Below are 14,233 nucleotides of genomic sequence, written 5' to 3'. Positions count from 1 at the left end.
CCCATATCTTTGCCTTTGGCCTTCTTGTAGCCAGGAGGAAGGGGCCTGCAAATGCCACCAAAGTAATTCTCACATCTGGGATCCCTCTCTACCTCTCTCTGGACCTTCCTGTCCCCCTAAACAGCTAGCAGAGATCTTGTCCTCTCTACCAGGGGTCTTCTCTGTCCGACCAGCCAGACCTCATCCGTCCAAGTGCTCCAGACACAAGGAACACGGGTTCACAGCTGGCCCTGGACACCGGGATCTGGACTTCCCCTCTTCTCCTGGCACCCTGGTCTCTCTTCTGCTCTCCTCGGGGCCCCTGGGTCAGGTTCCAGGGCTTAGGTGGCCAGCCCCTGCTCACCTCCAGGGATTTCAGGCAGTCACTCCAACCTTGGGTGCCCAGTGGAAAGGTGGCGGGTGGCGGTGCGGTCCACGGACCCGGTGGAGACACCAGCAGTTCCACCCACACGGTCAAAAGACCTAGGCGAGGGCCATCAGTTCAGTAGCCCCTTCCTGGGAGTTCACTTTGGCAGTGTGTGTGCACTCTACGGGTATCACACCACCACCACCACCACCCCCCCCCCCGTATTCATTCATGCTGTCAGTCATTCGTCCAGTGCATCCATTGGTGCAAGTATTCATTCTTGCTCATCTTAATCCATCCATTCGTTCATGAATACCAATGTAGCAGTCACTGCACACATGTGCATCGCGAGTGTGCATGCATGCGCACACGCGTAGTCCGTTTCCTGTCTCCCTCCTGTTCCTTGTGGCCCCGGCCATGCCTCTATAGATAAAGAGTTCCTCCCCAGGAACACAGAAGCCCCTCACCATGAGGGCACCCACCTTGCAGCTGCGTTTTCCCACAGGCACCCTGCAGCGCCCACCGCAGTTCCGTGTTGCTTTATCCGGGTGCTTCTGGGGTTGAGTGCAAATGAAAGCCAACAGGCAGGGTCTGAGGGCCCTCTCCATTGGGCCTCAGTCAAAGTATATGGTTCCCCTGGCGGTGATAAATGTGTGCAGAGTGGGCCTCTGGTCCCACCGCCTGATTTTCTCCGTCTCTTTGGTGACAGCTAGCCGGCTGGGCTGGCCTTGTCCCTGCCTCGGGGTAGGAGCCTACAGCATTTCATGTGTCCCTTCTCCTGGGACATCAGGTTCCCCTTGCTCTCTTGCTCTCCTCTCTTCTGTCTTTGGCCCACCTGGCGAGGAGGCGGCCTCCAGACCTATAGGGACCACAGTGTCAGTGTGCGTGACCTGCGTCTGCCCAGAGGAAAAGGTTGCTACATTGTCACGTGGGCCCATCCCGGGACAGATGCCCTCCTCCCAAGACAGATGGTCGGTGAGTCCCGTGGAACTGTGTGTGGAGCCAGAGAGGAGATGGCTGGTGCCTGTTGACCTGCCAGTCAGACCAGCTGCAGGTGGGTTGAGGGTCTGGGCTCGGGCCTGTTTCAGGCCTCAGCTCCATCAAGCCAGCCTTTGCTGACATGACCTTTTGAGTCTCCCCACCTGGTCCAGGAGAAGCAGCAGTCCTGGCCCCAGGCGAAACCTTCCCTGTCAGGGTAGCTGCTCTGTCAAGGAAGGCCAGGCCCTGGAGACCTTTAGCCTCCTGTTGCATGAATGCTGCCCTCTGTACACACTGGTCTCGTCCTGTAGGCTCCCGTTCGCTCTTGGGCCCTGCTCACTGAACCTTGCGCCTTCACCAGGCTGGGGAACACTTGGGCACTGCTGATGCAGGAATATTGTGAGGGTGTGCTGCTTGTGGGGGTGAGGTGGAGGTAGTAGATGTGTGTGTGTGGGGTGGGGAGGCAGGATGAAGCTGATATGTGGCTACCATTTACATCCCACTGCTTGAGACCAGGCATAAGGGCTGGCCCTTAGGTGATTGTCAAGCATGCCCTGTTCAGAAGGTGCCTCATTCCTCCCCCACCAACTCCCCGCACCTGCAACCACACACACACTAGTTGGGGTGGCTTGGCGGACTGTGTCTGCCAGTTCCCCCTGGTCTGGGGGTGGGGGGGACCTGGACTGCTAAAGTTAGAGCTGTGGGTACCATCAGGTCTGCCCTTAAGGCCCCTGGATGGGGAGTTGCTGCTTTGGGGTCAGGAAGGGGCCTTAGAGGAACCCAACCAAGAGGAGGGAGTCCCTGCAGGCTGGAGCCCCAGACCTGGAGGCACACTGCTACCCTCACAGTGGCCCAGTGGGTGAGCCTCGGCCTGTTTGTTTGGGGTTCCTTTTATTAGAGTGGTGCCCTCATGCCAACCCATTCATTGCCTGGGACTCTGAGTGTCTTTGCTTTTACTGAGGCCCTCCAGTTCACCTTGTCAATATGCCCGGCTATTGCCACACTGGTAGTGTGGAGAAATACACCACTTTCTTGTGTTGTTTTTATTTTGAAGGCCTACCCTTTCCCGTGGCATGCCATGAATGGATTGTGGACCCATTTCTTCCAGAATTTCTCCATTGGAATGGATGCTCAAGAAAGGCCACTCTCCCTTTTTGGGCCTGAGAAGCCTGAGCCAGCTTGGCCCTGTTATGCCATTGGGACACCAGTTGACAGTTTTTTCCTTCTTGAAGGGAGGAGGGAAGAGGATAGGTTGGCATTTGTGGTGCCATACTGCCATCAAGTGGAATGGCTTTGTGCTCTCATGAGCCCTGTGCTGTCCCTTCCAGCTGAGGAGAGTGACGAGACTGTGAGGCTTCCGACAGGGAGACAGTTATCGGGATCCTGGGAAGTCAAGAGCTTGGCAAGGCATTGGTGATTCCCAAGGAAGCTGTTGAGATGGGCTTCTTGAGGACAGGGCGCTCGGCCTCTAGCTCACAGGAAGCCAAGACACTCTGGGAACCATGGTGGCCGCCATGACTGGAAGGGACAAAGGAAGCTGCGGCTGCTGCAACTGAGCCTAGGCAGGGGCCTTTGGGCATTTGGCCTGGTTCCCCTTCTCCTTGGGAGCGAGAGCAGGTGCGGCCTGGTCAGGGACACCTCCCCACCCTCCAGCCCCCTCCAAAGTGGGCACAGGAGTTCCTTGGAAGTTGGAGGCCTGAGAGGCAGGCCAGTGACATTCTCAGGGAGCACCCGTGAAACCCCGCCTTCCCGGAGCCAGGGGACCCAGAAACCCAGCTAGAGGGCGCATAAGATAGTGCCCCTCACCAAGGCCCTCACCCAGACGAAGGAGGCAGGGCAGAAGGAGTCCTTTGCCACCCGTTTCAACCCTCTTCCCCCTGCCCTCCTGCCCCCCACCCCCACCCCTGAGAATCGAAGTGAGGCAGGCATGGTGCCAATCCTCAGGGTTTCCAGGATTCCAACCCAGGCCAGCCCAGAAGGAACCTGGATGCGCCTTCCTGAAGGGAGAGGACCTTTTGGTAAACAGCAGACCCAAGCTGAGGGAACAGACGACCGGCCATACACTGATTTTAAGACTTGGGTATTCTTGGCCACCTTCCATCAAGAGGCCCTGAGCAGCACTTGGGCGAAGAGAAGGAAAGGCCCTGGCTTGTACTCACCACTGACTCTCCAGGTCTCCATTAAAGCCAGATGAAGTGTGAAGATGCTGCCTCCAGCTCAAAGCAGCTGGGTTGACAGAAAGGAACCCCTCACCTCGCTCACCCCCTTTGTCTACCTGCCCACCACAGGGGCAGCCTGTCTGCCAAAGCCAGGAATGAGGAGTATTTCCATCTAGACCCCAAGGGTCCGAAGAGCCTCTGCAGGGAAGAACTCCTGGGGTGGCTCTTTTGTGGGCCCTGGCGAGCTCTTCCCTGCTGGGTGTCAGCTGGTATCTGGGAGCTCATCTCCAGGCTGACCTCCTGGCTGAGATCACACCCTTTGCATTCATGTCTCCAGGAAGGGTGCCAAAATGAGCTCCCTTGTTCCCTGTCCCTTGTTTTCTCAGTTTTGAGTCCCCTGACCTTTTGCCAAGCGGACTTAGTCCTTGTGCAGGCAGAGGCCCTGGAGGCCAGCGTCCAGAGCCAAGCCCTGCCAGGTCCTGACCTAAGTGTTCAAATTGGCCTTCAGCCCCAGGGGTGTTAGTGTACCCTTCTGGCCAGGACCAACTGCTGCATCCCCAGATCAAGGACCCGCCAGACGGAACAAGGACCCACTGCACAAGTCAGTGTGTGTGTTTGCGTGTACCCCTATATTTGTGTGTTGGAGTGCCTCTGAGGGACATGGAGTGCTGAGGCACTCCGCCTTGTGAAGGAGAAGTGAGGGAAATGGACCTCAATCACTTCCATCCAGAGAATGAGGTCCCTCTCCACATAGCGATCCTAGCCCCCTGTGACCTGATCCGAGGGTACAAACACAGTTCCTATGGACATGGACACTATGTCCAAGAAAAAGGAAGGGCCCTTCTGGGATACTCTGTGGCCTGGGACGCAGGATCCCTTTTAGGCGCAAGCCCAAGGATGACACACACACCTCTTCACTCTAACCTACCCTGCGCCTGCTTGACTCTGCCTTGTCTGGGACCAGCACCCTCCTGACCATACGCCAGCGCACAAGCTTAGGGGAAATGCTCCAGAGGCTCAGGAAGAGGGTGTCCTCACGGGGCTCCCTCACCCTTCCCTTTTCCCGTCTCCCTGGTGGTAGGGTCCCAGGCCTCTGGAGGGTGCTCCCCACGGGGAGCCCACGGGTGGACCTGGCTCCCTGAACCAGGAGGAGTCCCCAGGAACACAGGCTCCAGTACGAACTGGAGCAGCTGAGTTGAGAACATGGCGACCACCAAGGCCACGCCCCTCTGCTCAGGGCAGCGCAGGCGCCCAGCTGGACAGTTCCACTGCCTCCAGAGCCCACCCCGTGGCTTCCTTGGCCACTGTGCAGGTGTGCCGGCCACCCATACCCGGCCCACAGTGCTCTGTGGTCCCCAGACCCAGCCCGCCTGGCGACCGCCATAGGCCTTCCTCAGCTTATCCCCAGGCGCAAGGGCCCTGGGCTGCTGCTGCACCTGGAATAGGATTCCGCTGGATTGCACTGTGGCTCCACAGATCCATCCTTCAGGGAGCCTGGCCTCTCCCTCCGCCCTTTGTGGATCAAAACAGGTGCAAGGAGGCGCCAGAGCCTTACAAGTCTACCCAGCCCCTTTGCTTGTCTTGGGGTGTTGGGAAGCATTTGGGGTCTTGTCCCCAGCAGGAAGGGGCCTGGAAAGGCCACCAAAGCAGTTCTGGCATCTCGCATCCCTCTGCTCATCTCTCTGGGCCACCAAGTTCTCCCACCAAAGAAGCCAGAACCTTATCCTCTCTGCCCACTGGTGAACGGTATCCTCAGGGGTCTTCTCCAAACTTGCCCCAGCACTCCAGTCCCATGCGACAAGAAGTCACAGCTCATTCTGGGCAGAAGGATCTGGAGGTCCTCTCTTCTCCTGTCACCCTGGCCTGTCTTCTGCTCTCCTCAGTTGACCTCGGTCGGCTTTCAGGGCTCAGAGGGCCGGCTCCTGCCCACATGCAGGGGTTTCGGGCACTCAGGCCAACGTTGGCGCAGCACTTTAATTATCACATGCAGCGCGAAATGCATTGGACCCACAGACAGCTGAGTCACAAGGTCTCCATGAAGTTCATTTGTTCAGTAGCCTATTCAAGGAAAGTTCACTTGGCAGTGTGTATACTCTTCCCAATAACCCTCAGAGTGGCCAATTGGATGAGCCCTGGCCTGTTGTTCAGATATGATACCTGTGTACCCTTTTTTCTGGTAAGGAAGGGCGGAGGGAGTATAAGGGGATGGTGCCAGGAAATGGCGAGATTCACATCAGCGGTACCATACTGCCATCATGTGGTCGCGCTTTGCTCCTCGCGGACCCTGCAAGGTCCTTTACAGCCTAGGAGGCGCACAGGGGCATGAAGACATGCACAGAGTCTATGCATCCGGGTCCCGGAGGTGAAGAGGTTGGCCAGGTGCTGGCCAACATAGAAAGATGTAGAGACGGGCTTCTGACCACAAGGAATAGGGCTCTGGGGCCCCTGTCCCCCATAGGAAGCCAAGACTCAGGACCATGGTGGCCGCCATGTCTGGGCGGGATCAGAGAAAGCTGCAAGAAAGACCATTGGCCTGTCAAGTGCTCTGAGTCCTTCCTGAGGTCTGTGCCAGAGTCATGTGCCAAGTCCTACAGCCAGGTGCCGAGCTCCAGATTCAAGTGATCTCATACTGACCCTCTAGTCCAGGGCATACCACTGTAGATCAAGATCATTATATATATATATATATATATATATATATATATATATATATATATATATTTTTTTTTTTTTTTTTGATTTTTCACAGAGAGGAAGGGAGAAGGATAGAGAGTTAAGAAACATCGTTGCGAGAGAAACGTCAATCAGCTGCCTGCTGCACAACTCCCACTGGGGTATGTGCCAGCAACCAAGGTACATGCCCTTGACTGGAATCGAACCTGGGACCTTACAGTCCACAGGATGCGCTCTATCCACTGGGCCAAACCAGTTAGGGCGTAGACCAATACCTTGCTGAGCGTATGTGTGTTTGTGTGGGAGTGTGGGTGTGTGTGTCCAAGTGCGCCCTTAGAGGAGGGGAGTCTTCCGGGGGGATTGGTGCGTGGAGCGCTTAGGGACGGAGCGAACTGGAGGTGAAGTGACGGAAACTGATGTCTATCAACTTAATCCAGACAATGATTTCCTCTCCAAATAGGCATCCTTGCTCCCTATGACATGATCCGAGGGTAAGCAGGCAGTGCCCAGTTAGCGTGGGCACTCTCTGTCCCTTGGGACAGGAAGGGCCCGTGTGGGACACTGTGTGTCCTGGGACACAGGATCCCTTTTACGGGCGAGCCCAAGGATGCCACAGACACCTCTTCACTCTAACGTGCCCTGCTCCTGCAGGACTCTGCCTTGTCTGGGACCAGCACTCTTCAGGAGCACGGGAAATGCTCCAGAGGCTCAGGAAGAGGGTGTCCTCATGGGGCTCCAGCCACCTCCCCTTTCCCCGTCTCCATGGTGGTCGGGTCACAGGCCTCCGGAGGGCGCTCCCAACTTGGAGCACGCGGGCGGACCTAGTTCTTGCAAACAGCGCAAGCACCCAGGCTACAGTCCTCAGTAGGAGCTGGAGCAGCTGAGTTGAGAACATGGCTGCTGCCGAGGCCACGCCCCTCAGCCCAGCAGGGCAAGCACCCCTGCTTCCAGAGCCCACCATGTGGCTTCCTTGGCCACTGTGCAGGTGTGCCGGCCACCCATACCCGGCCCACAGTGCTCTGTGGTCCCCATGGGTTTCGCGCTGTGAGGCCAACCTTGGCGGAGCACTTTAATTATGGCGTGCAGCTCGAAATCCAATGGACCCGCACACAGCTAAGTCACAAGGTCTCCCTGACGTTCATTTCTTTAGTAGCTCATTGGAGAGAACTTCACTTGGCAGTGTGTGTACTCTTCCCAATCACCACAGAGTGGCCAATCCGGTGGGGCCCTGGCCTGCGGTTCAGATATGATACCTGTTGTCTTTTTTTGTGGCAGCGAAGGGCGGAGGGAGTACAAGGGGATGGTGCCAGGAGAAGGCGACATTCACATCAGCGGTACCATACTGCCATCAAGTGGTCTCGCTTTGTTCCTCGCGAACCCTGCAAGGTCCTTTGCAGCCTAGGAGACTGACAGGGGCATGAAGACATGCACAGGAACTATGGGTCCGGATCTGGAAGATCAAGAGGTTGGCCAGTGGTGACCAACATAGAAAGATGTACAGACGGGCTTCTGACCACAAGAAATAGGGCTCTTGGTCCCCTGTCCCCCATAGGAAGCCAAGACTCAGGACCATGGCGGCCGCCATGTCTGGACTGGATTTGAGAAAGCTGCCAGAAAGGCCATTGGCCTGTCTTGTGGGTTTGGTACATGTGCCCCGTCAAGTGCTCTAAGTCCTTCCTGAGGTCTGTGCCAGAGCCATTACCAAGTCCTACAGCCAGGTGCTGAGCTGCAGATTTCGATTGGACCTCAGCCCCAAGTGGTCTCAGACTGACCCTCTAGTCAGGGCACACCATTGTAGATCAAGAACCTGCTGAGCGCATGAGCCTGTGTGTGTGTGTGTGTCTGTGTGTGTGTGTGTCTGTGGGTCTGTGTGTCTGTGTGTCTGTGTCCCCAAGGGCGCCCTTGGAGGAGGGGTGTCTTCCGGGGGGGGGGGGCGGTGCCTGGAGTGCTTAGGCACAGGGCGTTCTGGAGGGGAAGTGAGGGACACTGATGTCTATCATATCGATCCAGATGATGATTTCCACTCCAAATAAGCATCCTTGCCGCCTGTGACCTGATCCGAGGGTAAGCAGGCAGTGCCCAGTGGGCGTAGGCATTCTCTGTCCCTTGGAACAGGAAGGGCCTGTGTGGGACACTGTGTGGACCAGGAAGTAGGATCCCTTTTAGGCGCGAGCCCAAGGATGCCACACACACCTCTTTACTCTAACCTGCCCTGCTCCTGCAGGACTCTGCCTTGTCTTGGAGCAGCACTCTTCAGGAGCACGGGGGAAATGCTCCAGAGGCTCAGGAAGAGAGTGTCCTCATGGGGCTCCAGCCAACTCCCCTTTCCCCATCCCCATGGTGGTCCGGTCACAGGCCTCCGGAGGGCGCTCCCAACTTGGAGCCCCCTGGCGGACCTAGTTCTTGCAACCAGCACAAGCACCCAGGCTACAGTCCTCAGTAGGAGCTGGAGCAGCTGAGCTGAGAACATGGCTGCTGCCAAGGCCACACCCCTCAGCCCAGGGCTGCCCAGGAGCCCAGCAGGGCAAGCACCCCTGCTTCCAGAGCCCACCATGTGGCTTCCTTGGCCACTGTGCAGGTGTGCCGGCCACCCAGACCCGGCCCACAGTGATCTGTGGTCCCCATGGGTTTCGCGCAAGGTCAAGCCAACCTTGGCAGGGCCCTTTAATTATCGCATGTGAGCCCTGGCCTGTGGTTCAGATATGATACCTGTGTATCTTTTTTTGTGGCAGAGAAGGGCGGAGGGAGTACAAGGGGTGGGGCCAGGAAAAAGCGACATTCACATCAGCGGTACCATACTGCCATCAAGTGGTCTCCCTTTGTTCCTCGCGAATGCTGCAAGGTCCTTCGCACCCTAGGAGACTGACAGGGGCGTGAAGACATGCAAAGGGACTATGGGTCCAGGTCCGGGAGGTCAAGAGGTTGGCCAGGTGCTGACCAACATAGAAAGATGTAGAGATGGGCTTCTGACCACAAGGCGTAGGGCTCTTGGTCCCCTGTCCCCCATAGGAAGCCAAGACTCAGGACCATGGCGGCCGCCATGTCTGGGCGGGATTAGAGAAAGCTGCCAGAAAGGCCATTGGTCTGTCTTGTGGGTTTGGTACATGAGCCCCGTCAAATGCTCTAAGTCCTTCCTGAGGTCTGTGCCGGAGTCATTACCAAGTCCTACAGACTGGTGCTGAGCTGCAGATTTGGATTGGACCTCAGCCCCAAGTGGTCTCAGACTGACCCTCTAGTCAGGGCACACCATTGTAGATCAAGAACCTGCTGAGCGCATGAGCCTGTGTCTCTGTGTGTGTGTCTGTGTGTCTGTGGGTCTGTGGGTCTGTGTCTCCAAGGGCGCCCTTGGAGGAGGGGTGTCTTGGGGGGGGGGGGCGGTGCCTGGAGTGCTTAGGCACAGGGCGTTCTTGCGGTGAAGTGAGGGACACTGATGTCTATCACCTTGATCCAGATGATGATTTCCACTCCAAATAAGCATCCTTGCCGCCTGTGACCTGATCCGAGGGTAAGCAGGCAGTGCCCAGTGGGCGTAGGCATTCTCTGTCCCTTGAAACAGGAAGGGCTCGTGTGGGACAGTGTGTGGACCGGGAAGTAGGATCCCTTTTAGGCGCGAGCCCAAGGATGCCACACACACCTCTTCACTGTAACCTGCCCTGGTCCTGCAGGACTCTGCCTTGTCTGGGACCAGCACCTTTCAGGAGCACGGGAAAATGCTCCAGAGGCTCAGGAAGAGGGTGTCCTGATGGGGCCCCAGCCACCTCCCCTTTCCCCGTCTCCATGGTGGTCGGGTCACAGGCCTCCAGAGGGCGCTCCCAACTTGGAGCCCACGGGGCGGACCTAGTTCTTGCAACCAGCACAAGCACCCAGGCCACAGTCCTCAGTAGGAGCTGGAGCAGCTGAGTTGAGAACATGGCTGCTGCCGAGGCCACGCCCCTCAGCCCAGGGCTGCCCAGGCGCCCAGCAGGGCGAGCACCCCTGCTTTCAGAGCCCACCATGTGGCTTCCTTGGCCACTGTGCAGGTGTGCCGGCCACCCATAGCCGGCCCACAGTGCTCTGTGGTCCCCATGAGTTTCGCGCGGTCAGGCCAACCTTGGCGGAGCACTTTGATTATGGCGTGCAGCTCAAAATCCAATGGACCCGCACACAGCTGAGTCACAAGGTCTCCTTGACATTCATTTCTTTTTCTTTTTTTTTAAATATATTTCATTGATTTTTTACAGAGAGGAAGGGAGAAAGATAGAGAGTTAGAAACATCGATGAGAGAGAAACATCGATCAGCTGCCTCCTGCGCATCTCCTACTGGGGAAGTGCCTGCAACCCAGGTACATGCCCTTGACCAGAATCCAACTTGGGACCCCTCAGTCCACAGGCCAACACTGCATCCACTGAGCCAAACTGGCTTCGGCACGTTCATTTCTTTAATAGCTCATTCAAGAGAACTTCACTTGGCAGTGTGTGTACTCTTCCCAATCACCCTCAGAGTGGCCAATCGGGTGGGGCCCTGGCCTGTGGTTCAGATATGATACCTGTGTATCTTTTTTTGTGGCAGCGAAGGGCGGAGGGAGTACAAGGGGATGGTGCCAGGAGAAGGCGACATTCACATCAGCGGTACCATACTGCCATCAAGTGGTCTCCCTTTGTTCCTCGCGAATGCTGCAAGGTCCTTCGCACCCTAGGAGACTGACAGGGGCGTGAAGACATGCACAGGGACTATGGGTCCGGGTCCGGGAGGGTAAGAGGTTGGCCAGGTGCTGACCAACATAGAAAGATTTAGAGACGGGCTTCTAACCACAAGGCGTAGGGATCTCAGGCGCCTGTCCCCCATAGGAAGCCAAGACTCAGGACCATGGCGGCCGCCATGTCTGGGCGGGATTAGAGAAAGCTTCCAGAAAGGCCATTGGTCTGTCTTGTGGGTTTGGTACATGTGCCCTGTCAAATGCTCTAAGTCCTTCCTGAGGTCTGTGCAGGAGTCATTACCAAGTACTACAGACAGGTGCTGAGCTGCAGATTCGATTGGACCTCAGCCCCAAGTGGTCTCAGACTGACCCTCTAGTCAGGGCACACCATTGTAGATCAAGAACCTGCTGAGCGCATGAGCCTGTGTCTGTGTGTGTGTGTCTGTGTGTGTTTGTGTCTGTGTGTCTGTGTGTCTGTGTGTCTGTGTCTCCAAGGGCGCCCTTGGAGGAGTGGTGTCTTCCCGGGGCGGGGGGGGGGCGGTGCGTGGAGTGCTTAGGCACAGGGCGTTCTGGAGGGGAAGTGAGGGACACTGATGTCTATCACCTTGATCCAGATGATGATTTCCACTCCAAATAAGCATCCTTGCCGCCTGTGACCTGATCCGAGGGTAAGCAGGCAGTGCCCAGTGAGCGTAGGCATTCTCTGTCCCTTGAAACAGGAAGGGCTCGTGTGGGACACTGTGTGGACCGGGAAGCAGTATCCCTTTTAGGGGCGAGCCCAAGGATGCCACGCACACCTCTTCACTCTAACCTGCCCTGCTCCTGCAGGACTCTGCCTTGTCTAGGAGCAGCACTCTTCAGGAGCACGGGGAAATGCTCCAGAGGCTCAGGAAAAGAGTGTCCTCATGGGGCTCCAGCCAACTCCCCTTTCCCCATCCCCATGGTGGTCGGGTCACAGGCCTCCGGAGGACGCTCCTAACTTGGAGCCCCCTGGCGGACCTAGTTCTTGCAACCAGCACAAGCACCCAGGCTACAGTCCTCAGTAGGAGCTGGAGCAGCTGAGCTGAGAACATGGCTGCTGCCGAGGCCACGCCCCTCAGCCCAGGGCAGCTCAGGAGCCCAGCAGGGCAAGCACCCCTGCTTCCAGAGCCCACCATGTGGCTTCCTTGACCACTGTGCAGGTGTGCCGGCCACCCAGACCCGGCCCACAGTGCTCTGTGGTCCCCATGGGTTTCGCGGGGTCAAGCCAACCTTGGCGGGGCACTTTAATTATCGCATGCAGATCGAAATCCAATGGACCCACAGACAGCTGAGTCACAAGGTCTCCCTGACATTCATTTCTTCAGTAACTCATTCCAGAGAAGTTCACTTGGCAGTGTGTGTACTCTTCCCAATCACCCTCAGAGTGGCCAATTGGGTGAGCCCTGGCCTGTTGTTCAGATGTGATACCTGTGTATCTTTTTTTGTGGCAGCGAAGGGCGGAGGGAGTACAAGGGGATGGTGCCAGGAAAAGGCGAGATTCACATCAGCGGTACCATACTGCCATCAAGTGGTCTCCCTTTGCTCCTCGCAAATGCTGCAAGGTCCTTTACAGCCTAGGAGACTGACAGGGGCATGAAGACATGCACAAGGTCTATGGTTCCGGTTCCCGGAGGTAAAGAGGTTGGCCAGGTTCTTCCTGGCAAAGGAAGCTATAGAGATGGGCTTCTGACTACAAGGCGTAGGGCTCTTGGTCCCCTGTCCCCCATAGGAAGCCAAGACTCAGGACCATGGTGGCCGCCATGTCTGGGCGGGATTTGAGAAAACTGCCAGAAAGATCATTGGCCTGTCTTGTGGGTTTGGTACAGGTGCCCCTTCAAGTGCTCTGAGTCCTTCCAGAGGTCTGTGCCAGAGTTATGTGCCAAGTCCTACAGACAGGTGGTGAGCTGCAGATTTGGATTGGACCTCAGCCCCAAGTGGTCTCAGACTGACCCTCTAGTCAGGGCACACCATTGTAGATCAAGAACCTAGTGAGGAGTGAAGAAGGCGCTCCGTGGGCTAGAGAGGCTCTCCGGCCTCTCTGCTCCGCAGGCTGTGCTTCTCGCTCCAATAGAAAGTTCTGGAAGCTTGGGAGCAGCGAGCTGGCTTCAAGGACCTACGGACCTGTTTGTGGTACCATTAGAAAACGGATTGATCAAAAGACAGATGGCTGAAAGTGCTGAAGAAGAAAATATAAAATGGACAACCACCATTATTATTAGTTCATCTCTTAAGAGTTGTGAAATTGCAACTGCTCTGGAAAACCGAAGTCACAAGGTTCGGTATTCAGCTTCAGTGGAAAATGGATCAATTATATTTTCTTGTACTGGAGTTGCATTTTTATTGATGGATGCTAAAGAATGCTTTATGTCAGCTGAAGAAACATTTCTAGCCAAAATTGAGAAGTTTATTAACATTCACCAAAATAGTTTTTTGGTTCTGTCTGTTGCCCTCCATGGACTTGAGGAATGGAAACTGATGTTCAGGATTCAGCAGAGATTCCTGGGTAGTAACTTATGGATACTTCCAGTGCACAACGCAGTAAATGCTATTGATCTTATGTGCACTATAGCTAAGATCGCCTCCAAACCATACATAGATAGCATCTGCTACAGAATGATAACAACTAAAGCTTACATCATTGAGCAAAGTCCTGTTTGGAAAACACTTCAACAGATAAATCTCAGTGACTCATTTAACCCAAATTAGAGTATCAATAATAAATGTTCTTTTGAAAGATTATTAAAGTTAGACTTGTTGAATTATAATGTTCAAATATATATATTTACTTTAAAGATTTAAAGATTTAAAAATAAAATATATAGTTATAAAATTGGGGGGAAAAAAAGAAAAGAAAAGAACCTAGTGAGCACATGAGCCTGCATGTGTGTGTCTACATGGGAGTCCTTGGAGGAGGGGTGTCTTCCAATGGGGGAAGTGTGCTGAGTGCTTATGCACGGGTGGTTCTGGCGGTGAAGTGAGGGAACTGATGTCTATCACCTTAAGCCACAGGATGATTCCCACTCCAAATAGGCATCCTTGCTGCCTGTGACCTGAACTGAGGGAAAGCAGGCAGTGCCCAGTGGGCGTGGGCACTTTGTCCCAGGGAACAGGAAGGACCTCTGTGGGACACTGTGTGGCCTGGGACACAGGCTCTCTTTTAGGCGCGAGCCAAGGATGCCACACACAACTCTTCACTCTAACCTGCCCTGCACATGCTGGACTCTGCCCTGTTGGGACCAGCACCCTCGTGAGCGCGCACGCACACACCAGAACGGGACTCCAGAGGCTGAAATATAGGGTGTCCTTACTGGGTTCCCCCCTCCTCTCCTTTCCCCGAATCCCTGTTGGTCGGGTCACAGGCCTCTGGAGGGCGCTCCCAA

General features: G+C 55.7%; 1 protein-coding gene across 1 annotated transcript; it reads left to right on the top strand.

Annotated features, from left to right (window-relative positions):
• Positions 1-13,016: 13,016 nt before the first annotated feature.
• Positions 13,017-13,559, top strand: LOC308536197 (protein SPO16 homolog; the record flags this gene model as incomplete). Its single annotated transcript, XM_081115277.1, has 1 exon — positions 13,017-13,559. One exon carries the CDS (start codon positions 13,017-13,019, stop codon positions 13,557-13,559), a length of 543 nt encoding a protein of 180 aa, XP_080971403.1.
• Positions 13,560-14,233: the final 674 nt, after the last annotated feature.

Source organism: Myotis nattereri (genome assembly GCF_964212035.1).
Source record: "Myotis nattereri genome assembly, chromosome: X".
Taxonomy (NCBI): Eukaryota; Metazoa; Chordata; class Mammalia; order Chiroptera; family Vespertilionidae; genus Myotis; species Myotis nattereri.
This window is presented reverse-complemented; position numbering and strand designations above follow the sequence as displayed.